Consider the following 26,446-nt stretch of genomic DNA (forward strand, 5'->3'; position numbering starts at 1 on the left):
AATTTGTTTATTCTCTGCGCAACTTCCTGCTTCTTGGCGGCTTCGTTCGAGGGCGTACAGCTATTGCGGCAAACTGCAGCAGTAGGTCTGCTTACTGTCCATTGAATGGCTCGATATATCGTACGTGTAACGCCCCCCTATCGCGGTATATCGGAAGGGCATCCAGAAACAAACAGGCAGGTGCTTAGAAGACGTATCGAACGGCGCGAAGCAGACGATAACAGTAATAAGGGTACGATGCGCTACGTGCCTTGCTCTCGTCTGTTCTTCCTTTCTTTCTTTTTGTGTGTGTGTGTGTGCTTTCGCGCTGTCATTGTTAAAAATACATGTTAAATGGCGCGAAGCAAGACGATCGCACAAAAACACGGGAATATAGAGTTTCAGCAGCGGCGTAATCGTGTTGCTGCCGAAAATTTCCACCAGCAGCAAAGTAAAATACACTCGGTTGTTGCAGTATTAGCTGTGTTTGTCTGGTTTAGTTCTGCGCCACCAGGTGGCTGCACCGTGCAGGAAATTCACGTTTGCGCCTCCGTTCATCCGGTAGAACGCCCAGTCCGCTTGCGTTTACCGGAATGCCGAACACGCTAAATCTCTAATAGTTTCAGCGTGTCCGGTATACCGGTAAATGCAAGCGGACTGGGCGTTCTACCGGATGAACGGAGGCGCAAACGTGAATTTCCTGCGCGGGGCAGCCACCTGGTGGCGCAAAACTAAACCAGACAAACACACCTAATATTGCAACAACCGAGTGTACTTTACTTTGCTGCTGGTGTAAATTTTCGTTAGGAACACGATTACGCCGCTGCTCAAAATTTACACCAGTAACAAAGTAAAATACACTTTGTTACTGCAATATTGTCTGGTTGAGCTCGGCGCCGCCAGAGCTCAACCATAGGCATATTGAATGGCGCGAAGCAGACCAGATGATCACAAAAATACAGACGTCATGCGTACCTGTAGCGTCAGTCTTTTTTTTTTATGTTTACGAAGACGCACGTTTCTTTTTTCGTCTTTCCGTCTCTTGCAACGCTGCAGCAAGTTCACACACACACAAAAAAAGGAAATCTCGTGGACACGCGCGAACAGTGTGAAAGAGAAACATTGGAGCACGATGCTGTGTAGACGGCTGCGTTTGTAGAGCGTGTCGTCATGCACGTGACAGGCGCTGTAGACACTTTTGTCGCTGAGTGCGACGTCATGAACGTGCAGTGGCGCTGCCTGCCACGCTCCGTGCAGACGAATCAAGAAACGAATATTTACAAGCTCTGCTAACGTGAATTTTTGCTGCAGGCAAGATTAATAAGGCAAAAGGTTGCTTTGCAAACGTAGTTGTTTGAAGCGACCAAGAGAAGTGTCGACGTAGTTGTCTGCTCTCGCCTGCCTGCTCTATGCCTGTTAACAAACACGCCGCCCCGCCTGTCTATGTAGACACCGGAGACGTTTCTTGTGTTACCGCGTGTTTTCTCTCTCTCTCTCTCTCTCTTTATTCCTCTGTGTGTTGGCGTGTGTACAAATTTGTTGCAGGCTCGAAGCAAAAGATCGCAAAGATATATGGAAAATGCAACGCTTTTGTCGGCCTTTCTCTCTCTTTTCACGTGTGATCATCTGCTTTAAAGAATGTAAACCAGGCGACGTCAAACAGACCGAACACACAACGCTGGGCGTCTGCCTTTCTGTTTACACATCTGATCGTCTTGCTTTTATGGCGCGAAGCAGACGATCGCAAATGTATAGGAAAGAATTCGCAACGCTTGCGGCTGCGTTCTTCTTTACGCCCGTCGTATTGTCTGTATAGACCTACACCACGGCGCTACGTCACGAAAATGCGGTGGCGCTGTCGTCGGAATTTAGTTTCGCTTGGTAGGCACTACGCCGCCGAGCCGCCGCCCGTGTCGCGCCTACCACAGCAGCCGCTGGGTTTCGCGCGTGGTTGTGCAGTTCCATCTGTGAGGTCTTTATTCTACGATTTTACAATGAAAGAAACGCAGTATGTGGATGAGCTGAGTTGCGTCGAAATACGCAGGAGACTAAAGTTTTCATAGGTTTCCTGTTGATGAAAACAGTCGCAAGCAATGGGCCGCTGCGGTAAAAAGCGAAAGTTGGATTATGATACCAGATCATCCATCATGCGCAAAACATTTCGTAACCATTAAGCTTCTCATTTATTTTGATTGGCGTGCATTAGCCGATCTTAGGATCATATACGATCTTAGGATCCTTATTAGCGTGCCATTATAATTGCTTACCGCACAGTGGGAAAGCTAGATTAGGATTAGCCTTGAATGTAGGTCGAGCGAGCAGATGCCCCACAATACACGTCACATTCGAATTTGTTTTCATCTCAAAGAATTGAGCCACAAGCAGTGTAAATATCCTATCACATGTTCACATACGCAGGCAGCAGGGTCACAGCTGCGTTTATTGCAGTGTGGAAGTCATAAATGCGCCTAAACGTGTCAGTTAAATTTCGAGCGCGAAACAAAATGTACAGTGTTAGCACAGAGTTGGAGCGATCGGACGGCCGCGTACAACAGCTAGCTCACATTGCGCGGGCCTACACAGGCGGCGTCGCCGTAGGGCCGGTACCTTGCCGGTCCCATCGCTGAGGCGATCGCTTCTATCGCCGCTCACGGCGACGTAGAAATCGGCTACAGCTTGTTTTTAACATGAAATAGTTCTTAATAGAAAATCTATCTCGAATTTGCGCGTGTTTCGTAAAGCAGCGCCCAGTACTAAACCACCGGCGCGATCCGGAGCAACGACCCGACGGCATTTCGTCTCGCAGACGGAAACCGAAGCACCGGCCGTCTCAGCGAGGCTGCTCGGCTGGCTTGCAAACAATAAGTTTCGTTTGTTATTCGCACCAACGACACCGACAAAACCGATTCATTTAAGCCCACATTAATCGTGTTGTCGAAAATAAGCGCACAATGATGAGCAGCAGGCCAGGCCGCAAGCGCTGTCGGCCGTCACTGCGGCGGTCAACGAGCTAGGCCTAGCGTCTCGTTCGGCCGTATCCCGATGGGGGCGAGATGCAAGAACGTGCATTGGGTGCACATTAAAGAGTCTCACGTAGTTAAACTTAATCCGGCGCCCCCATTACTGTGTGCTTCATAATGAAATCGTGGTTTTAGCTCCCCCACCCCATTAAAAAAAATGCGCCATCCGCGCGTGCAAGCGGTGGCGGCGAACGTGGGCGGAGCCAAACGTTGGGCGGAGCCTACGCGACGTCGCTATAGGGCCTAAAATATATCGACGGTGCCTACCGCTGTTTACAAACATGGTGTAGGTCTATAACTTTGACAACGTTCTAGACAGGTAAGGCCAAGAGAAGATTTGCAAGAATCATAGCTGGCTAGAGGAATGTGCCGCAGGCCTACCTCTCTGAATTTCGTATTATTCAACTTTTCTCTCTCTCTCTCTCTTGCAAGAATCTGAAGATACGTAATAGGTGCGACTGCACAGCCCAACAGCAAGTTAGTAGAGAGTTGGAAGCCTGATCGTAGACGTATTGCTGTCTACGGAATACCGGAAACGTCTACGGCAGTAGCAGCGCTGGCAACGGCACCAGGTGACGCTTTCCTCAACCACACACGACGCGTTGGAAACGTTCCTGTGTTGCGACGTACCGTTCTCGTAGAATGAAAGGAAATGAAAGTTTCAGTGGCGATTTAGCCGCAAATGCGGGAGAGAAATATGCGTTATACATTACGCCGCACCTCCTTGAGGTCCCGGATCCATGAGTCAAACCGCGTTCACAAAATTACCACCTAACCGCTCCGGTTCTGTCAATCTTTTCCCTGCTTCTTCTTTTTCTTCTATCTTTTTTTTTTTTTCAGCGATACTCCGAACGTATCTTGCTTATCTCTACCGCTGACCAGTTAAATCCTTCCGTCTTCTGTGAATCCCAACGCTTAATCCGGAAGGTGGACGTTCTCCTATGGGGGGGGGTCTTGCTGGTCGTATATCTTGACGTGCCATTACAATGCGCTGAGTCGTTTCCCGGACGTTTTGCTGCTGTGACATAGTGTCCCAGGGACACTACGGTAACAACGCTGGCAGCGACACCTTGCGGTGTTTTGTCTAACCACAACGCGTTAGAAACGTTTTTTTTTTTTTTTCTCTCTCTCACGGGTCTTCTCTCGTTAACGATTACCTCGTTGCCAAAGCACAGCACCAGCAGCTTACGTGGTCGGTCACTGCAGTAATATAGTTCTTTGTCTATCCTCTCTGGTGAAACTATACGCTTTCAGATGGCGCCACCAACGCGGCTGTCCACGTCTGCGTCGTCGGCTGTTCCGTAAATTGCTATCCCGTAAATTGTCGTCCATAAATTCCGTCCCCGGCTATTCCGTAAACCAGCTGTTACCGTAAATTGCAGTACGTTTGCGGAAAAGCTAAACCTTTCTAGTCTGTACTATCTAAAAAGAGCACCGCCAGAAAACGAACACATGCACGTACGCGTGTCCGGCCTCGTCGTAAACGCTTCAAGTCCCTTTTGGCATCTCTTCTATTCGTACGTTTGTTGCGTCGACCGAGCGTGGCGTGCCCCCTTCTGCATCTATACATACTATATTGCGTTCTGCTCGAAGGGCGTTATATATATATATATATATATATATATATATATATATATATATATATATATATATATATATATATATATATATATACACGCGCTTCGCGCCCACGCGCAGTCGTGGTGCCCGTGTCCTCCCTTCGATGGAACGCGTGCGGCTCTTAAATTGCAGTCGGGCATCTTTTTTGCTTTTTTTTGCTTTTTTTTCATTCACTTTTGTAGGAAACGGAGGAAAGTCGAGTCCCGGCGCTCTTTTACGCATTGTCTGAAAAACAAAATGTCGGGAGTTGACGCGAACGGCATTGCATGTTTTTTTTACTCAAAAGCCATGTGTATGTATATGCACCGATGCTATACACTAACCTTCTGTGAGCGCGTTATGATTTCCTTTTTTAAAGACGATAGTCTTTCTTGGGGAACTTAAACGCTGAAAATTTGGTCTGTCTGTCTGTCTGTCTGTCTGTCTGTCTGTCTGTCTGTCACCCGATTCAGCCATCCGGCCAAAGTTGGACCACTTGCTTACCGCCCACACTACTTAAACTGGTACGGCTGTTCATACTTGTGAACGTTATCGATCACAAAGTAAATATTACGCATATCTGAGGCGCAACATCACTAGGTAAGTATTAGGAGGTGTGTTCCTTTAATAGAAAATAGATAGATACGTAACTCTAAAGACCCTAGTTTCTTAAGCTGCGCTGAAAATGCCATGCTATGCGCGCCGACGAACGACGTTCCCCGACTGCGCGCCGACGAGCGCCCTCTGCCATGGAGGAAGGAAACCCTCTGCACAAGCTCATGTTTCCCGATGTATTGCCAGATGGCGTCCATGTCTCACGCAGCGCCTCCTCAATTTTATCAATGCCAGCCAGATGCGGCCGATTCAACATAAAGGAAGCGCTGTCTGAGGCAGGGCAAAACATAAATGGCCGCTTGATGAAATAATGCGGTAAAATGAAATCTGTTCAAACAAACCTCCATTGCATTTATCATGCTAGGACGGAAATGGTACGAGAACAGCATCACGGGTGGCCGCGGATCAGACCAGCACTCATGTAGTACGGCCGGCAGAAGACTATCGTCTTTCGACGACATTTGCAGCGAAGCACGCAGATACGCGGCAATTTTTTTCTTTCTTCTTCTGTCTTCCATCATTTCGCGCTAAGAATTGGCTCCCAATGTTGGTTGCTCTAGACATATATTCACCCCAGTGCGTGCGTGCGTGCGTGCGTGCGTGCGTGCGTGCGTGTGTGGTGTGTGTGTGTGTGTGTGTGTGTGTGTGTGTGTGTGTGTGTGTGTGTGTGTGTGTGTGTGTGTGTGTGTGTGTGTGTGTGTGTGTGTGTGTGTGTGTGTGTGTGTGTGTGTGGGGCTGCTCTAGCGTATTACCTTTAGTGATTTGTTTGTTCGTATGATCGCTCGATCGTACTTTTCTGTCTATGAAGATGCTGTAGCCCCGCATTGCGGCCCAACTTAATTACTTGTCGTACTATGATTAATATGGTGTGTGTTTATATTTGGCCATAAGCAGTCTATTGCTTCTGTAAATCCTCCGCTGTGGCACTCATAAGGGAATGATAATGATATTTAGCTTCTAATACAAAATGTCTAGTTATTCTAGAACACTTTATTGCCACTTTTGTTTGGAAAAACAAAAGGGAAAGATGATCGACGTCTCCTTGTGTCGTCGATATCGCTGCAGAATACGCAGTCGAACCGGGATAAATTCAACCATCGTTCATTCAACCGTTTTCTTTTGCGGATCGAATTTTCAGACACTTCTCGATAGTCTCGTCCGGTTCCTTGATTCCATTAATTCGGAATTGGACCTGCATCGTCGTTGCGTTTTGACCATTCTTATTTTATTTTACGAAAACGTCTGTCGTCTGGCGCTTCCGAGTGAGTTCGGTATGTGTATGGTGGTAAAAGACGGTTGGAAAGGATGACGTGAAAGGCTAACTGCGACGAATTTTCGGGCCGCTTGAAAAGCCCAGTTTAAGACAGTGTAAATATAGAGGAAGCATCGTGCAAACTTTCACGTTCGAAATGCGAGCGGAAGCGTCGCGAAAAGCTGGCAAAAAGAGCCGTTTTTGAACCCGAAACTATAAAAAAAGGGGGGGGGGGGCGAGATAAGGCAGCGTGCTAGGACTCACGTCCCAGCGACAACCACCAGGTGCTCTTTAAATGCTGCTAACAAGAAAACTACGCAATTATACCAGTCCTGCGGCTTTGCCAAGATTTATTTTAATGGTGTGTGCGGTCGAACGCCTTTATAGCCAAGTGCTTGGGGCCTCCGAAATCGTTCGTTTTACAGGTCACTTCGTTGTAAAAGGTCACGCACACGACCGCTCACAATAGAACCGGGGCACGATTCCTTCAGTCCAATCCATCTTATTGAAAGCTTTCACGTGACATTACGGACCCATTACGTTATACAGGTCATTTTGTTGCAGAGGTATTCGTTGTATAGAGGCGCTCGACTACTACTTATTTATAACCAATTGAGCCAAAGTGAAATTTCGCTGCAGTTGACCTTTAATTAAGCGTTTATCGCTTGAATGCGTCTCGTCTTGGCCTGTGACTGTTTAGAGGTCGCTTTCCTGTTTGGATCTGTTTTACCGGGTAACGATATATCTTGCACGGGTGCGTTTGTAGCTTTCTAAAAGCTTTCGTCAAAGCTTGCTTCCCCCGCCCTGAGTGGCCTCGCAGGCAGAAGGTAGCTTTAGCGGTTGGCTTCCCTCGTTTAATTTTACAGATGGTATTGCAAGGCTTTATTATTATTATTATTATTATTATTATTATTATTATTATTATTATTATTATTATTAGCGAAGCATTGTTGGGATTGATCTCCGACTTTGTTCGTACGTCGTTCCTGCATATGAGTGACTCGATATCGACCGAAGCGCATCTCCGTTCTGCGCTGGAAAAGCATGAATCACCGCCGAAAACCTGTAATTATAACGTATAGCCCTCATAGGTAATCTCTAAAACAGCACATACCTCTCTCAATGGAATAACGCGTGACATTTAACGGCTTCTTCGATTTTCTCAATTTTCTTACATTTGGGTTGGCCCATTGTTGGCCCGTCCATGGGTGTGTATGCCAGACTGGTTATGGTAAGCTGAATTAAGGGAATGAATACATGATGAAGGGGTTGAATACATGTGAATTAAGAGCAGGAGACGTGAATCTGCCAGCCAGACTGGTTATGGTAAGGCAGTGGCGCACCGACGGGGGGGGGATTCGGGGGTTGTAACCCCCCCCCCCCCCCGAGGCCGACTTAACCCCCCTTTTGTTTAACCCCTTTTCTTTCGTTACGCATTTGAGTACTGCAACTACGATGTAAGACGCGCAATCATCTGCACACTCGCAAAAAGCGCATTTTTTTGACAATTTCCAGTGAAGAAATCGAAATTAGTGCTGTTTAGATGGTATTGGCAAACTGTCAACCCCCCCCCCCCCCTGGCAGAGATCCTGGGTGCGCTACTGTGGTAAGGTGAATTAAGGGACTGAATACATGATGAAGGGGTTGAATACGTGTGAATTAAGGGCAGGAGACGTGGATCTGCCAGCCAGACTGGTTATAGTAAGCTGAATTAAGGGAATGAATACATAATTAAGGGGTTGAATACATGTGAATTAAGGGCAGAAGACGTGGATCTGCCAGCCAGACTGGTTATGGTAAGGTGAATTAAGGGAATGAACACATGATGAAGGGGTTGAATACGTGTGAATGAAGCACAGGAGACGTGGATCTGCCAGCCAGACTGGTTATGGTAAGCTGAATTAAGGGAATGAATACATAATTAAGGGGTTGAATACATGTGAATTAAGGGCAGAAGACGCGGATCTGCCAGCCAGACTGGTTATGGTAAGGTGAATTAAGGGAATGAATACATGATGAAGAGGTTGAATACGTGTGAATGAAGCACAGGAGACGTGGATCTGCCAGACAGACTGGTTATGGTAACCTGAATTAAGGGAATGAATACATGATTAAGGGGTTGAATACATGTGAATTAAGGGCAGGAGACTTGGATCTGCCAGTAAGTGCAGATACGGTTGGCGGCGCGTTCTCCATTGGCGACGCTCCAACGGCCGCCGGAGAGACACATCGCATTCCGTTCTGCCGGGGCCCCGCACTGACGTCAGAGCGGCAGACGCGTTGCATTGTCCAGGCCACCCCGCTGGCCTGGTCAGCGTCGGAGAGCGCCTCGATCAGACGGACATCGCGTATAACGTTGCGTGCGCCACCTCTGACTGCCAGGCGTGCACGGCGCGCTCAGCTAGAAGAATTCGCACTGCAGCCGCTCACTTGGACGATCGCCAATGTTCGCTCCCCCCCCCCCCCCCTTTTTTTTAGTCTAAGTATAATCGAGAGGAAAAACGTCTTACACGGCATACCCCCATAGAGTTTATTAAACGCGGAGGTCAGTGGCCCGTTAAGTATGTTATTACTTCTAGATAACGACTGGAAAGTAGGACGTTTGCGTTGCTATACTGATATTTGCTGTGAGCGCCGGAGTGCCCTCTGAAATGACCCGCATCTTAGTTTATAGTGGGTAACAAGACCAATACGTTTAGCTTGCAGCTAACGGCAGTTTATTGAAAATCATTTTTTTATCAGCAAATTTACACAGAATGGGCTCGATGAGGACACTGTGTAGTCGTCGTTGTTCTTTTATCCGTGTCTTAACGCGCTCTATTATTATGGTGTTTTATACCACAGCCCTATACCATGTGTCCGTCTTATACCCCTGTCAAGCGGGCAAGTTAAGTGCACTTACGGGGAGTGCACTTCGGAACCTTGAGTGACACTTTAGGCTACGCGGTTCTAAACGGGAAAACAGAGTGCACTCGCAGTAAAAAAAATGGCGACAGACTACGAGCGCGTTTTGTGAAAACGTAGATTAAAAAGAAAAGTACTTCTAAAAAGTGATTGTCTTACGTTGTATCATTAATTAAAACAAACTTAATCTATGTTTTTTCAACAAAAAACGGAAATATTTTTTATCTAAGAGTGTGGCAAGTCAATGCTGGCCAAGAAAAATGCCTAGCCAATCCAGAACGAGATAGCGGCGTGCGACGAGGCGGCATTTGATCCTGCTCGGACAGAATATGAACGCGTTTTAGGCTGTTATTTGTGCGCAAGAGCTGTTCAACCACTAAAATGAACTTCTGTGTCCTTTTTTTTATGCATTACATTTTATGCCATTGAAACCGCTGGCGACGAGGCTACGCACTCGTCCAGCAAAGTGCGTTCCGTGAACGCACTTCGACCGGAGTACACTCTGCAGCGAGTGACACTCCACTTGCGACGTTTAGATTGGGCAAAGTGCACTTAAACCGAGTGACACTCTCCGTAAGTGCACTTAACTTGCCCGTTACTCTCCTTAATTCTGAAGCAATTTTACACCCTTTTTGGGGTGTATCTTGTTCCCGAACGATGATCGTCACCATGTCTGGCTTGCGTTTCCTTTCTTGAAAACTCTGCGCTCGCTGCTCTCCTGTAGAGAATGCTACGTCACGCTAATGACGCGCATGCGCGTTCGTGACGTGAAGTACCGGGCGCGCAGTGTTAAATGAAATTAAATTATGGGGTTTTACGTGCCAAAACCACGATCTGATTATGAGGCACGCCGTAGTGGGGGACTCCGGAAATTTGGACCACCTGGGGTTCTTTAACGTGCACCTAAATCTAAGCACGCGGGTGTTTTCGCATTTCGCCCCCATCGAAATGCGGCCGCCGTGGCCGGGATTCGATCCCGCGACCTCGTGCTCAGCAGCCCAACACCATAGCCACTGAGCGCAGCGTTATAGGAAATGCGGGCAAGCTAGATGATGATTATTTTTGTGGGACAAGATAAGCCCCCAAAGGGTGTAAACCTTTTTAAGAGTGTATTCTGAAAGAGCCTCATAACCCTTTGGGGGCGTAATGTTAGAGAGTTTTAGATTAGGGTGCCCAAGCGTTGGGGGAACGTATACCGTCCCAACGTACAAAAGAACGCGAAGAGAGCGCAAAAGAACGCAGAGGGTGTACGCAACTCGGTTTGCGTCGCCCATCGCCTAATTGGTTGTATACCCTAACCTAAAACTCTCTAATAAACGTCGTTCAGCGAGCGATTTCGTTCCTTTAACACCCTGCGCCCGCTACTTTCTCGTCGAGAGCGCTGTGTCACGCCGAGACTCGCGTGCCGTTAGTGACCTGAGATGACGATTAATATTAGAGAGTTTTAGGTTAGCGGGACGCAAGCCGCACGCAATCGTTGGGAGACGCTAACCACCGGGCGTACAAAAGAACCCAAAGCAAGCACAAAAGAGCGCGAAGGGTCCTCAATTGACTTTGCAACCCCCCAACGCTTGGTGCGGCTTGCGTCCCCTAATCTAAAACTCTCTATTTTATGTAGTTTTGTAATAGGGTACGCAAGAGGCTTGCGGCATCTCGGTCCCAGCGAAAGTCAAGCATGCAGAGTTCTCGGATACTCAAGGGGGGACTTGCGTCTCTTGATTTCTTTCGAGTATACGGCCTACCGCTACCTCACCCACCTGCCAGCCTTGTGCGCAATATAGCTGATTCGCTAGCTTGCGCGTGCATCTAACACGGACGCGCAGTTGAAAGGTGGCCAGCACTGTTGCGTTGAGGTTAGATTTAACTGCGTAAGGTCACGCAGTCGGAAGATTTCTGAGGGCGCCCCTTCCTCCATGCTTGCTGCACTTGGTAACAAGGCGCCAGCCAATTACGTTCGCTCATTTCCGTGACGTCACGGCGTAGGCGAACTTACTTCAGTGTCGACGTCCATCAGGAACTCTGCTTTCATAGAGCTTCGTACAAAAATTTTAGTAGGAAACTATATGTATGTTTTGAAGCGCAAAGGCACACAGGACAGGTGCAGTGCGGTTTCTGTTCGTTTTTCCCGGAAACCCCAGATACAGAGCTATATACGAGCGCATATACATATATCTCGCCTCGTTTTGTATCTTACTTCTTTTATTTATTCCGTCAGGACTATAGTCGAGGACGAGTGAAACGGCAGCGCGCCGCAAGGTTATACGATTCTGATGCGAACATCGCGCCAAACGCAGTTTGAACGCGCACGCTCAAACTTCGTTCCTTTTCTTCTTCCGCCGCAATTTCGCTTTGCCGCACCGGTTTGGCACTTTTGTTGTTTTTGCCCCTGGAGTACCTTTTCGCGCGCCAGAGTTCACGACTTTCGCCCGCGGCATTTCGCCCAACCGCGTTCGATACGGTTTCGGCTCGACACCGTGACCTCCGCAGCTCCGCGCGAAGCTACGGGAGGTGGGAGGACGTTTCGGCGAGAGGGAGAGAGAGAGAGAGAGAGGACCCGACGTCGTGCGCGTGCTGGCGCCACGTACGTGCTTACGTAACGGTTTACTAGACGCGTCACGATCGTGCTGTGCTCGGGTGCGACGGGAACGCCTTATCTACCCGGTCTCTTACGCCCTTGTTGTTTTTGACTGCGGGTGAGGGGGGGGGGGGGGGGGGGCGTCTCCCGGAGGGTTTGGATACTTGCTTGGGAGGCCTATTAGCGACGTTTGGTATAGTTGGGGAGGATTAGGAATAGCAATCTCAAGCAGATAGCGCACTTATTTATATATTTATTTGAGTAATCTAAGGGCCCGTTAGGGCATTACATAGGGGGAGGGAAAAGGTCAAGCGTAAGTGCAATGTGTACAATGTAAATAATATAGGAAGACATTAGGTACAATAAAAAAAAAATGACCTAAATGTCGGAACAGAAACGAACAAACAAAAAGGAATGAAAAGAATATATCCTATGAGCCGGTGAGAAAGAAAAAGAAGGAAAGAATGGAGAATCTTAGCATAGCATCACCGTTCCAAACGTTACGAAGGCAGTATCGGTCACTCTAACGATATGCTAAAATACTCTAATAGTGTCGGTGACACTGTGCATGTTGCCTGCACACATGTGCAGTTGTTGGAGGAAGCGGTATCAGTAATTGTAATGATATGCTAAAATACTGTTGTAGTAGTATCAACAATACTGTACATATACGAAACCCAAACTCTGCTTGGGTTGTTTTGCACTCTTTTTGGATTCTTTTGTATGTCCCCCCAAAAGCGATCCCTGAATTAAGGCGCTTACTTATAAACACTCACTGCTATCAAGTGTTAGAAACTGAACGGACACTGTCGTAATTGATTACACAGACGTCATCATTGCCACAACGTTGGAGCACTAGAGGCAGCTAATAGGAGGATCGTATCTCCGCACAGTGCAACTCCACACAGTTCCCATTTACCATGTTGGAAACTTGAGCATTAATCTGATCCACAATTACTCCAGCTTATCTCTGCATGCACTCTGGAAGCAGCGAATAGTACCCATAATATGTCCTGTGTCGTTGAAATATCTACAAGCTCCTGAATTCCTTTGTTCAATTGAACAATTTTGAAAGAAGACCTTGCACTTATTGCTGCTTTGTTCTTACACAACTCTTGCTATTTTATTATGTGTTATATTCCATGTCACGTGATAAACACTTAGAATTGTTGTTTGCCTCATTTGTCTGCACTTTTATTTGCTGACGTCTTTGCCTTGTTGTGTCCCAACTTTCAGTTGCCAACAGGCAGCTAGAAATGTAAATTTTAGCTGGCAAGAATAAGCTGGAAATAAGCAGACTGTACTAAGCAGCAAATTTTCGTTTCTCTCACCATTTATAATGTTTTGCTTAAGCTACACACAGCTTATAATGTTTGATCTATTCCTCAATTCTGTAAACAGGCTGCCGTCAATGATTCCTGACTATAATGAACCCACTGCTACATTTATAGTCAAATTGAAAGGGGAATGTCCTTAGCTGCTTTCCACAAATATTAGGTCCCCTGTCTCAATTCATCAGGACCATGGCTCTGCCATTTCGGTTTTCTTCCATTGCTCTACCATTCCAGTTATTGTTAACCTGACCAATGTCAAGTTGGGTCTACGGACAAAGTTGGGCCTATGCACCAGGTTGGGTCTATGCACCAAGTTAGGTCAATGCACAAAGTTGGGTCTACGCACCAATTTGCATTGTGTGCATTTTCTGTGCAGAGATAAGCTCATCACAGTGTCAGCCACACCCTGGAGTGCTCGGACCTTTGTTGCTCTGCCTTGCTTTCATCGCTCGTCCTCCACTGTCTCGGTTAACACGTGTAACAATAATATTGAGCCAACAGACAATGAAGCCAAGGAAAGCATAGGAAAAATTAACTCTGGTTTTAATTGAAATGTAGAAAATACTGAGGAAAAGGGGAATGAAAGTGAATGAATAGACAACTTGCTGCCGGCATGATCCGAACCCACTTCTCCCACATTACACTTGTTATGCTTTGCCTGTTGATCTATGCCGCCACCTATTGAGCTACCACAGTTACCACGCCCCCCGTCAACTTTTTCGGATATTCGGTTATGCGTACCAGATCTGACCCTGGTAGTGTTAGCCAAGGCCACTGTGAAGCACAAGAAGGTTTACCTTCTTTTTGTTCTTAACACGTGTCAGTGATGCAATGTCTTTTCACTAATGTTAGGGCTGCCACCTAGCCTTTGGTGCACACCCAGCGCTCTTGCGTGCATTCCTAATGCAAGCCTGTTCTGTGTCTTGTCTGTTGCAGAGGTGGACCTAGGGGCACAATGCGTCGTCGAGATGACCGAGGGTCAGACGATCCTCTACAACAGCAACAAGGGTGAAGGGTGAGTCCCGTTCCGTCCTTTGCCCAGTCTTGTGCAGCTCTCGCATTATCCCGTTCGGTTCCAAATGCACCTGCATTGTCGCTGCCGGCATTGACAGTGACCATTGTGGGTAGGCATCGGAGCGGAAAGACTGCATTCAGCAGAGAAAACAAGCAGGGGCTGGATAGAGGGGGGATGCATGTGTGGTGGTGCCGCTTTTATCTTTGTTTAGTTTGTCTGTGGTGCTGTCGTGTCTTATCTTGCAGGTTGTTGTGTTTGGGGGAGACACAAAGGCACGCCCTGCATTTTTTTTTTTTTTTGCATCCCCGTGTGACAGGCAGGCTGAATACGAATTGGTTTGGGCCATTATCGAAGCACCAGAGCGTGCAAACAGCGTGGACGTAATTTTTTGTGCCATTGTTGGTTCGTACGCTTGTCTGCAGCGAGAGCTGCATAAAATTGATTCTCGTCATCTGGAACTAGTTTGGTCAACGCCTGTGGGTTCCTTTTTTTGTATATTCACATTCACTGCAGTGTATTTTTGAAATCACGTCCTCCATTTCCTTGCAAGTTAGAAATTGTTGGAAGTTGTGAAGTCGGATTGAATTTGTCAGTAGAGGAGTTTTAAGTAAGGAAGCCTTAGGCATGGCAGGTTGCGTGCAAAAGAATAGATTAGGGCTTCATTTGATTATAAAATTTGGAGTTGTAGGAGACAAGGTCCTTTGACAATTTGAGCAATGTTCTGGGCTCTTGCCACAAAAGTGCTTCAAACTTATACACTGATTGGACAGTTGTGGCGTTAGGACATATTTATGAGGCTGTGTTTATCTAGTTTGTGTGAGAACAGGCGTGACGTTCAGTATGGTCCACTCTTAAGGGAGCACCTAATAATTATTCTGCAATCAATTACACCTGATTACAATGATTACAGGCCATGAAAACATGCATATTATTTCTCATTTTTGTATGGCTGCCTAATGCATCATACCAACATCATATCCTGGTAAAAATGATGTGCTACAGTTGCATTACCCTAATTACTAAGTAGCTGTTCCGTTTAATAGTGAACCATTCCTACAGCATGAAGCTTGAAATTATTAACATAATTTATGCTTGGTTATTTATTGTGCCACAGTATAGCATCAGTGCTTCTGTTTTTGTCCATCATTTTCTCATAAGACGAGGTTAGTATAATTGGGGTCAAGTTTTCAAGAGTTGCCTAGCAATGATCATGGTTCATAGGGCAAAACAGTGAAGAAGAAGCAGTGTTGAATGTATTTTTCTTCACTATGCTTCACCATTCCTCGTTAAGCTGGATTCGCATGACAGACAGCGTCATGATATTGAGCTTGTGCATTTGCACATGACGGGATCACACAACATCCATTGCCGCGGCACTCGCTTGGTCGACGCAAATTGATTCACCATATGACCGAAAGCCAAATCACTGTTGGTATTTTAGGCGAGAAATGCCGGCATACCAACAGACTGAGACACCTTAGTCAGGTTGATATCGAGACATCTTAGTCTGGCAACAGCCATCTTTAGTTCAATTTAAGTCTCTCGCTGAATTGAAACGTGGCAACAGGAGCTGTGTGGCTAGCGCTGTTAGCTGGATGGCTGCTAATGAAAGCGCAGTATTCCGACGAATATTCTGATGCATTTGTGCCATTATTCTAGATTTTGGAGGAGAAAGTAGGGATTATTTTGTGTACATTTCTCTTGTGTTATTTGAATGCTAGCTGGGATATGATCAGGGTCAGGATAATGTAACGATTATATTACTTAGCTGTTCTTTTCCATGCTTCTTCAGCGGTCCAAGCAGCGCGTCATGATCGGCTTCTCTTGTGTTATTTGAATGCTAGCTGTGATATAATCAGGGTCAGGATAATGTAACGATTATATTCCTTAGCTGTTCTTTTTCATGCTTCGTCAGCGGTCCAAGCAGCGCGGCATGATCGGCTGGCCGTGACCAGTAGATGATAAGACAAGAATAGAATTGAGCAGCAGGAATCCTTACATTAGCTGGCCCTGATGTACATAATATGTCACATGACCGCTTCACCCGCAATCGTGTCTGTCGTCTGAATTCAGCTTTACAAGCACACAGCGTGTCAGTGCGTACGTAGTCCATGTAGAGACCTCTCAGCGTCGCTAACCTGACACCTGTTTCTCTTTTGTTCTGTTTCATCTCTTTGCTTCAATTTCCAACTGCTGCTGGCTTAGGCGGAAACATCCAAAGGTGAGATACGCTCTGTGAACTTGTCATTTTTAAGTAACGATATTTCCTGTGTTGCAGTCTTTGTTCTGCATATATACCACATGGGCCAGTTTTGTCTAACTTAGCTAGACCATATTTATTGTATAAATACACACAGCAAACATGAGCAACAGTGGTTGAACAAGGAATGCCAGTGGAGCCAACACTTCGTCAAGAGGACTTGTCTTCGTCAGGGCAGCAACAGCTTTCCCTGGGCGGCATTCTTTGTTCGCCAACTGTTGGTCACTGCAAGCTTCCATGTGAACTTCCATCTTCTTTAGACACGACAAACATGTAGTAACGTCAGTGCTGTTTTAATAGATGTCCGTCTCCAGTGTCATCACTAAGATTCATGGATGTCCCAGCTAACATGGAGAAAGCTTTAAAAAGTTAAGTGATACCTTGTGGGTGGACGAAGCCACCTGTGTGTTGTTAGCATCCTTTAGAAAAAGCCTCCAGTATTTCTTAACTTATGGCCACAATGTCAATACAAGGTTTGTTGAGTGTGTTTGAAAACATCAATTTCAGTTGTTTGCTATACCCTATGTTTAACACTTTTCTTTTTTCTTCATTTAATTGACAGCCTTGGAGCACAAGTAGTGGACCGCGAGAACTTTTTGAAGGTTTTGGGGGCTTTCTTTGAAGCACACAGAGAGCGGAAACCTTTAAGGAAAGAGCTATAACTTAAGTGTAGCACATTGCAAACAAGTGGAAGTGATGGTTTCAGATGTGCTCTACAAACCTTGTTTTACATTGTGGCCATAAAGGTAATAATTTGAGAGTTACTTAAATAATCATTACGAATTACTGAACACATAAGAACACAAGAAATACTTGGTTTTTTTTTTTTTTTTTGAGGGAGTTACACCATGCAAGTGGTCTTGTCCACTTGCACCCAAAGGCTTGCTTTATTTATTAAAAAACAAAGAAAAAAAAACTTTGCTTTATGTTAGCTTGCACACTCGGTATATTCTAACCAAGGTTGTCGGAGAGCAGAGACCCCAAGCACATAACCTGGGGAAACATTGACTACCTTCCTAATTTTTGGCATGAAGTAATTTGAGAGTTTAAGGCCCTTGTGTACATTGTGATCTACCTGTCTGTGACATTCAACAATTTTTTTTTTCATGTAACAGATATCATTGTAGAGCTGATTTTGCTGTTTGATTTACCTTATTGAGGAATTGGAAGTGGGATTGGACCTTTTTCTTTGTACTCCCACTTAAAGAGTGTGTTTTGATAATTGCTGACGGCTTAATTTCTTTAGTTTCTGATAAGCAGTCTATAAAGACCAAGTTATGTATATTCTATAGAGGAGGGATTTTCAGTTTTTGAACACAGTATGACAGCTGCGGCCTTGAACATACACTTCCTTTCTTAATGGTGTAACGTTGCTTACTTTTGGATGCATTTCCTTTGTACTGCAGACGTTTGCCTTCGACCACTGCTTCTGGTCATTCAATGAAGCAGACACGCACTTTGCCAGCCAGGAACATGTCTATACCTGCCTAGGGACGGACATCCTGGACAATGCCTTCCAAGGGTACAACGCCTGCATTTTTGCCTATGGGCAGACAGGTGCGTCATCATGTTTTCATTGTGTGCCATACAAATTTTTCTGTGACAGCTAAGTTGTAGAATGCCTCTTGTATTCTTCCAGTGCTGTGCGCTCTAGGAGGAGAGTTTCTTGTTATGCATATGGAAAGACGTTCCAAGAAATGTCTATATATTTCTAATTTTTATGGTCGGCATCCAACTTTCTACTACAGTACTAACAATGTCTCCTCTCAACCAGACGGGTTTCCGTTGAACTGTTGAGTTCATCTTTAGGGCTTACAGGAAGCAATATAAAGAGAGGGGCTAACATATCAGTATCAAGAATAGTGTACATGGTAAGAATCCACAATGGAACAAAAGCTGTGGTAACAATATCAAGAAAAGAGATGCAGCAATGGAATAAATAGCAACGAAAAAATTAATTGTTCATGTGCTTCCTTACCTGTTCAACCCCTTTTTCCATGTTTCCCTCTGGTTATTCTGTAACAATAACCTCCTGATAGTAAAGAGAACGGAACCTGACAAACATATTTTAGGAACGCCAGTGGCACTGATGTTTCTATTATATTAGAATGGGCGGGACGCGCCGACAACTGCTGCCTCCCAATCTCCTATAGCTGAAGCAGTGTGCATCCGTTTGTGAGGTTTTGCTTGCGAGTAATTCACTGCAGTTATAAATGATCCACCCAGAGGCTGCCGTTCATGGGCCATCGCATCCGCTCAAACATGATCACTGATGTCACATAAACTGAAAAAAAAAACGAATGACGGTTTGGGAAACCACCAGGAAATAGCCAGCAATCTGTTATAAACATAAAACCTATTTTTGCTCGTACCAAAACGTTCAAATACATTTTTTTTTCCACGTACAATAGAGCTTTGGAATTCTCTACCCGGTAACATTAGCTCACTATCACTAAACGATTTTACAGCTACCACTGGTAAGCACCTCGCTAACATGTAAAGCGCTTCTTTTTAATCATTCATCTTTTTGTGCATGTGTGTGTTTTTAATGTATAATCTATAGTAATGTATAATGTTCCACTCCTGCTATAGCCGTATATTGGGCTGCAGTATATGTAAATAATAAATAAAATACGAGACTACGGACTCTCTGCTGCATGCACCAAAATAACATTTGGCCCGCATGTTTACGGAAGCACCATCTACATATAGGGAATGTTTTCTTACCATGTTCAAAAGGTGTTTCAGTGCCCTTTTAAATCCTGCATAAGGGACCTAGTTACATATAATTTTAACGAGTTTCTGCCTTATTATCTCGTCAGAATGGGGGTATCAGCGAAATTCCGTAAGCAGGCTTACCCACACAGCTAGTTTGACCCAACCACGATAGCAGACCTCTGGTTAGAATCATAATTAAGGTATCAACATGCAGGCTGTTGACACCATTCCTGCTGCCTTCCCTTCCTCGCACCATCCAAGCTTTGAAAACGCATGTTTAACAGTGCTACTTGCTGGGCCATCTTGGTTAGGGCAAGTTAGCTGTGTGGGAAAACCTGCCTACAGAATTTTGCATATATCCCCTATTTCTTTCATCTTCGTCTATTACGATGACCAGTGCATGACGCCATATGACGAGGAGACGAAGACTGGCACTGTTCTTAGGGCAGGCCATTTCATCCTGATTTCAGTTGCTTAGTTGTCTTTGTTTCTTGTTTAAGACATACTGGTGGGCTAGTTGGTTAATTATGATGTAATATGGCAGTGCGCTTCGATACAAGGACGTAACACAGGGAACAAACATGAGCGCTGTAACATGAGCGCTGTAACATGAGCGCGGTACAGAACTTGTGTTCCTTCTTGCTGAATTGCTTTCAACTTTGTTCCTTTATGGGTGACATCAGTACACAAGGCGTGTACGTGACTAAGGGATTGATTAGCAATAAAGGTACTAGTTAGAAGTCAGCACCCGTCTTCATCTCCTTGTGTGTTTTTCATCTCGCATCACACGTTGGTCGTCACAATACAGAGCCAACACACCTTACTTAATCATTTCCTTTTTGTCGGTGTTACCCTGCTAGGCTCTGGCAAAAGCTATACCATGATGGGGACTGCGGACAACAAGGGGGTGATACCGCGGCTATGCGACTCATTGTTCGAGCGCATTGCCTGCTGCACGGACCCCAGCATCAGCTACAAGGTGGAGGTGTCCTACATGGAGATCTACAACGAGCGGGTTCACGACTTATTGGACCCCAGGGGGTAAGTGTTGGCGTTGGGCTACTCATCAGTCCATTGGCTAGTGAAGCTGCCAAAAGTGAAACAGTGAAGAGAATGTTTGTTAAAGCTAGTTGTGATCGTGAATACTGACCAGCATGGATCCTAACAAGCCTTGAGCTAGGGGTCCGGATGTTTTATACAATATTTCCTGTGTACGCTTCCCATTTTGAATAAATATTAATTTGAACTTGAAACCTTTTTTGGCCCTTTCCCCCACTTCTTGTGATAAGCTGTCTGGCCAGTAAGCTGGGCCGATCCCAGTGACAGTGTAATCAAAGCTGAGCCGATCCCCGAAACGGTGTAATCAAAAGTGGTGACTCGGCAGGCCGATCCTGATACCAATGCACAATGTGTGTCCTCACAAGGGTTTTCATGTGGTTTGTAACGTCAGCCAATCCTAAAGGCAGTGCGGCATTGCAGTACCCACACGCCTCATAGTGTTAACCAATAGAAATAACCAGTGACTGTCTCTAGCAGCATAAGCTATAGCAGCAGTGACTGTCTCTAGGTCTACCATAAGCTATTGCTTGTCTTTGACCATCATCTCCCGCTGGTTTATGTTCAATTTTTTTTTTGTGAAAAGAAAGGTCAACCTGCAGTTTGTTTGCACTAGCCAGCTACTCTGCGCTCAGGGAAAGGGGAGGAGTTAGTTGTTATTCTAATTTAACCTGTCATGTAATTGTAATTGCGCTAGAAAATCTTAGCAGGTACCCTACACTTAGAGGACTTCGTTCGATTCAACCTTCAAATTATTAAACTGATCCTTTTTGTGTCCCACTGTCAGTATGATGCCTTTGTGTGAATCTCAAGTTATTATTCTGATAATTGCTTTAAGGATTGTACTTATGTGCAGGAAGTTTTTGCATGGATGATGTCATGGTGTCTCTTTAGATTCTTTCACTAATGGAGATCAGCATTACCCATGCACAAGAAAAACATGTGTGTGCCTTATCCTCATAGCACAAAAGATTCTTTCACCTCGATAACTCGTAATATCTGAAAAGCATGCTTTTCAGCATTTTAGAAATAATAGATTGTATATGTGTGGGCCTCTCGTTCCAGTGGGAAACAGCATCTAAAAGTTCGGGAACACAACATTCTTGGTCCGTACGTTGATGGTCTTTCAACGTTAGCCGTGTCCTCCTATGAGGTGAGTGTTCGACAGTCCTGCTATAATATCACCACTGCACTTTTCTCTCGGGTCTAAACATGTACACCTAACCACAAAAGTTTACAGACCACGAGATCTCGGAAAATGTTCAATTCCCAAGCAGGGGCCTGTTGCAGTAGCCATTAAAACTGTATACGACAATGTTAACATATTCTAATCAAGGCTCGAAATGCAAATACCAGGCTGTGTTGTGAGGTTGCAGAGATGTTCAGCTTTTTCTCAGATTTCATGGTCCGTAATATTTTGTGGTTGGGTGTACTACCAGCACGGGGTGTGATTATGAGCAGCACATAAAAGTATGGTCGAACCTCATTATGCTGTGTGTTGTTTTCTGTACCCTGTTTTGTAACCTTTCCTATTTTAACGTTTTGCCTGTATCATCCTTAAGCTTCTCATTTTATGACAGTTTCTTGTATTTCTTGATCTTTCCTTATTTAACACCAAACTGGGGCCTTATTTAAGGCTATAATAAATGATGGTGATAATGTAATGGAGATGCATCTCACACAAAAATTCCTTTGTTATATATGATATTCATCATAAGCATACAGGCTGATATACTCACAAAAAGAAATGTGCAGATTTTTTATTTAGTTCGTTATACCCAATAATTCGTTATATCCGTGTTTGTTAGATCAGGATTGGACTCTGGGGCTCACTTTAGTAAGACGACTATAAATTTCCAAATGTGAGCGTTGGTTGTTGTAAACGAATCTCTGCCGCAAAATAGTTCTCTGCAATGGTACACAGCATGCTACTAAGTTGTGCAAAGCTTTCTGTGTTTGCTGTAGTTAACATTTGCTAACACTATGCTCTATTTCTTAAATTTCAGGAAATTAATAACCTAATGACAGAAGGCAACAAGTCTCGAACAGTTGCAGCAACTAACATGAACAGCGAATCCAGTCGCTCCCACGCAGTATTCAATATTACCCTGACTTGTTTAATCAGGGATAATGCCTCTGGGGTAAGACTTCCTCCTTGTTCTGTTCAGCACTCTCGGAGCCACTGGCCTGGATTGTTTGCTGCACTTTGAGCACTCCATGCACTGTTGCAGGTCACTGGAGAGAAAGTGTCCAAAATGAGTCTAGTAGATTTGGCCGGCAGTGAACGGGCGGTCAAGACTGGTGCCATTGGCGATCGGCTAAAAGAAGGTTCCAATATCAACAAGTAAGTCGGGTCCTAAAATTTTACAGCGGCATTGGTGTTAGCATGTTTTCTTGGCTTACCTTGGCATAAGATCTGCGTAAATGACACAGATGTTTTAATTCTTTAAAAAAGAACCAGAATCCATAAAAATCTTGTTGTTTTCACCAACTTGTTCTTTTTTTTTTTTTTTTTTTTTGAGGGGGGGTGCAATGCTTCTCCGTGAAAACATCATACTGCTGACCTTAATTCCAGACTTCACTGGTGAGGTCATGAGAAAGTCAAACTTCCTTCGCAATTTCCATGCTCAGAAAATTTTTTTCAGTCGGCTTGTACTTTGGTCTTGTGATTTGTTGAACAAACCTTCACTACACACACATAAACAATGACCTTTAGTGCAAACCGGCTTTCTACTGCACATGCTTTGTCAGGGCTGTTGCGTCAGCAGTCAGGACTGTGTTCAGTCGACCACAGCCTCTTTGTGACATGAAGTGCTCAAATTCATAAACATCTAGTCTGCGCCCTTAAACTATGCAAATTATTTTTTCAGGTCCCTGACAACGTTGGGATTAGTCATTTCCAAGTTAGCCGACCAGTCCTCGGGTAAAGCGAAGGATTCCTTTGTACCCTACCGGGACTCCGTTCTCACGTGGCTCCTGAAGGTAATTCGCTCATCTCTTGATTGACAAAGTAGCCCACTTGCATAATGTTAATTCATTCTTACGCATTGTCTCGACGAAGTGATAATGAAAAATCAGACACTGCCAAAAGCTTGTGTTAAGAGTCCAACTCTTCATTGGGCGAACTTGTGCCCAGAAAAATAAGCAACACTTGTATCAAAATGATATACGAGCGATCACAGTTGTCGCTCGTCAGACTTAAATTAATGAATCAAGTTCGTCTGCCATTTTATACATGTCTCATCATACATTATAGAGAAATTGATAGTGCTTATGTATAGCCGAGAATGTACAACACTATTTACATTGCATGTGTAATATAATTAGACAAGTCTCTTCTGCTACAGAATTGGATGCAGCATTCAAGAAACTTATGATGCGGTGGGCGCATCTTGCACCAGGCTGAGCAATGATAACGGTGATAAGCTGCTGAAAAACAATCACCGGCAAAAATTAAAACAATGCACATGTGACAGTATACTAAACAGTTGTTCGTGAAAACTTTGAAACACTGCCACCTTGAGCCATCGAAAGTTTTATTTCTTCATTTGAAACGAAAATGCAGTAAATTCTCGTTATAACAAAATTGCTTTATTCGAACTTTCTCGCGTTCCCGACTACAGTGCACGCATTTCATACTGGATTATTCACAGTGCAGTGGCGCCGGACACAGCTTAATACGAAATGCGCAGTGGGAAATACGAAGTGGGAAATCCACATGGGGCTGCTCAGTACTGCGTGCATGATGACTCTTTGCTTTTCTTTGTACCAATCGGAGAGGAAAAGAGTGCTACAAAGGGTACCCCACCACGTGGCATCATGTCCTTCGATCTAACTATGTCACGTGATGATAGCCGGCAGATGAGGCAGCTGCTCACGGGGCGCCAGCAGAATTTCACCTCTGTCATACCACGACTATTGAGTGGAAGAACTCGTAGAACGTATATCAAAATAAACGTTCTACGAGCTCCTGCACTGTTGGAGTGAGTGTCCTGCATTACAATGGCTCTTTTAGAGCCTTCCTGCTTTTGATGCCATACTTCTTAAAACAAAGTCCATTTTCTGTCCCGGTGGTTTTGTTATAACGAAGGTTTACTATATGAAAAGAGGCCTAATCGTCGTAGAGTTGTGACAGCCGCTTCTTCTCACCTAGTGGTACATAGTTAAGTGCTAAAGACTCCGCAGCTTATCGCGCTAGCGTGCATCGATGGCACTGCATGCGTCTCTCGCTTCCAGGACAACCTGGGAGGCAACAGTCGCACTGTGATGGTGGCTGCCATCAGCCCGGCAGCCGACAACTATGAGGAGACCCTCTCGACCCTGAGGTACGCAGACCGGGCCAAGCGTATCATCAACCACGCCGTAGTCAACGAAGATCCCAATGCCCGCATCATTCGTGAGCTCCGGGAGGAAGTGGAGATGCTCAGGGATCAGCTCAAGCATGCCACGGTGTGTTTATGTCTTCATTTCTTTTCTCTCTCTCTCTCTCTTTTTGCAAAGGAATATTTTATAGAGCAAGCTGTCATTAAAGGATTGTAAATGTATAGCAGCATTGCAGAATTATATATTCGGTTCTTTTCTAAAGATATTAGCACAGAAAAGCAATTGTAACTGCATGTAACTTGATCCCTAGCCAATAAGGCTTTCTGCAGGTGCATTAGAAGTGGCAGTGCGGTAATAATCTATTCATTGATGATAACAAATATACTACATGGCTGCAATTCCTGCATGAGAGCTCATAGTGATATCATATCCTTTTTCATATTTTGTGGGTTTTGTTCTGAGCCACTTTAGAGAATCACGTAAAAAATTTCATTGTCAAAACAACTTCATTGGCTGTTTCTGAGCATGCTCTGCAACTTTCTAAGTTATGCCTAAAACAACTATTTCTTTTAAAATGCGTAATTTAACATACTAATCAGCAAACTACACTCACTTTGAGTAGCAGTCTGAATAACTCTAGACAAAGAATATACTGTTGGTCATATTTGTTTACAGTGTACCACTTTTTGTTTTCCCGGCTGTTTAGTTCATGTTATTTCATAAGAGTGCACTTCCGATCGCAATCGAGCCCAATCGGGATCGAATTTCTCGATCGCGATTGGCTCATTTGTGCAAGTTTCGGAAGAGAGCCCATTGCGGTTAAGAAATTAAATCCCGACCCGGCTCAATCACGATCGAAAATGCTTGTCACACCAGTATAAAACATCCAGTATAGTGACATCTGCACCTGAATATTACTGCTGTTAACATTGCAAGCGTAGTTTTGCAGTACTCATTTGTCATTGTTCGACAGGAAGTGTTGTGTATTGAGGTTCTCACTTGTTGGGTTTCTTCCTTGGTTTACCTATACTGTCCAGAATATATCCTACTTGTACCTAGATATTTATGCTGAAGTGCTTTGGTTCCACGAGAAGGGGAGATGGTGTTTGAAAGGGCACATCACATTACTGAGCTCGGTTTGAAATTGTACCTGTTTCAGTGGTCATATGTCATTGATGCACTTGCATCTATGTAGTGTCTTATTTCTTTTGCGCATTGTCCATCCAGACACCAGAAGGTGTGAGTGAGCGTCTACGGGAGTCCGAGACCCTGATGCAAGAGATCTCACAGACCTGGGAAGAGAAGCTGCGGAAAACAGAGAAGATTCACCAGGTGAATTATGCAGTTGTGCACTAGGCGACAGTCTTCTTGTGTAAATCTGCCTGATCGAATGTTGTGTGTAGCCTGGCGGCATGTCGTGGTGCTCCTTAGAACCATTACTGCCATCTGTTTCATGCAATGATAACCACAAAACTGTTATACGCACTCAGTTCGTCAAAAGCCCTGCCAAGTGCTACAAAATATACCCTGCGAGGCTTGTTTGTCAAAGGGAAAAGTGATTTCCCTTTGGCGAAATCGTTTAAAGTTGTAATTTCTGCTTCGTTTATACCGCAATCACGTGGGAAAAGTCCGCTTAATCGCATCAGATTTTATTGTGCCAAGATTAGACCTGCTTCCACACATCTCGCATCTTCGGTCCTCATCAGCGGCTTGCTTTGTTACAGATCCTTATGGCTGTCCACAGTTGAACATTTTTTGTACAGTTTGGTTTTCTGTGTCACCAGGTAGCATGTATT

The 26,446-nt window shown here is 44.9% G+C and overlaps 1 protein-coding gene across 1 annotated transcript in view; it reads left to right on the forward strand.

The window, feature by feature from the left end:
* Positions 1–26,446, forward strand: part of LOC119457864 (kinesin-like protein KIF13A) — a 112,641-nt gene that overhangs the window by 33,079 nt on the left and 53,116 nt on the right. The window contains 10 exon segments of the mRNA XM_049670501.1: positions 14,215–14,293; positions 16,499–16,514; positions 17,960–18,110; positions 20,132–20,312; positions 21,393–21,480; positions 22,334–22,468; positions 22,559–22,671; positions 23,198–23,309; positions 24,564–24,776; positions 25,878–25,982. Of these exon segments, the coding sequence (XP_049526458.1) occupies positions 14,215–14,293; positions 16,499–16,514; positions 17,960–18,110; positions 20,132–20,312; positions 21,393–21,480; positions 22,334–22,468; positions 22,559–22,671; positions 23,198–23,309; positions 24,564–24,776; positions 25,878–25,982 (1,193 nt within the window).

Source organism: Dermacentor silvarum, chromosome 7, assembly GCF_013339745.2.
Source record: "Dermacentor silvarum isolate Dsil-2018 chromosome 7, BIME_Dsil_1.4, whole genome shotgun sequence".
Classification (NCBI taxonomy): domain Eukaryota; kingdom Metazoa; phylum Arthropoda; class Arachnida; order Ixodida; family Ixodidae; genus Dermacentor; species Dermacentor silvarum.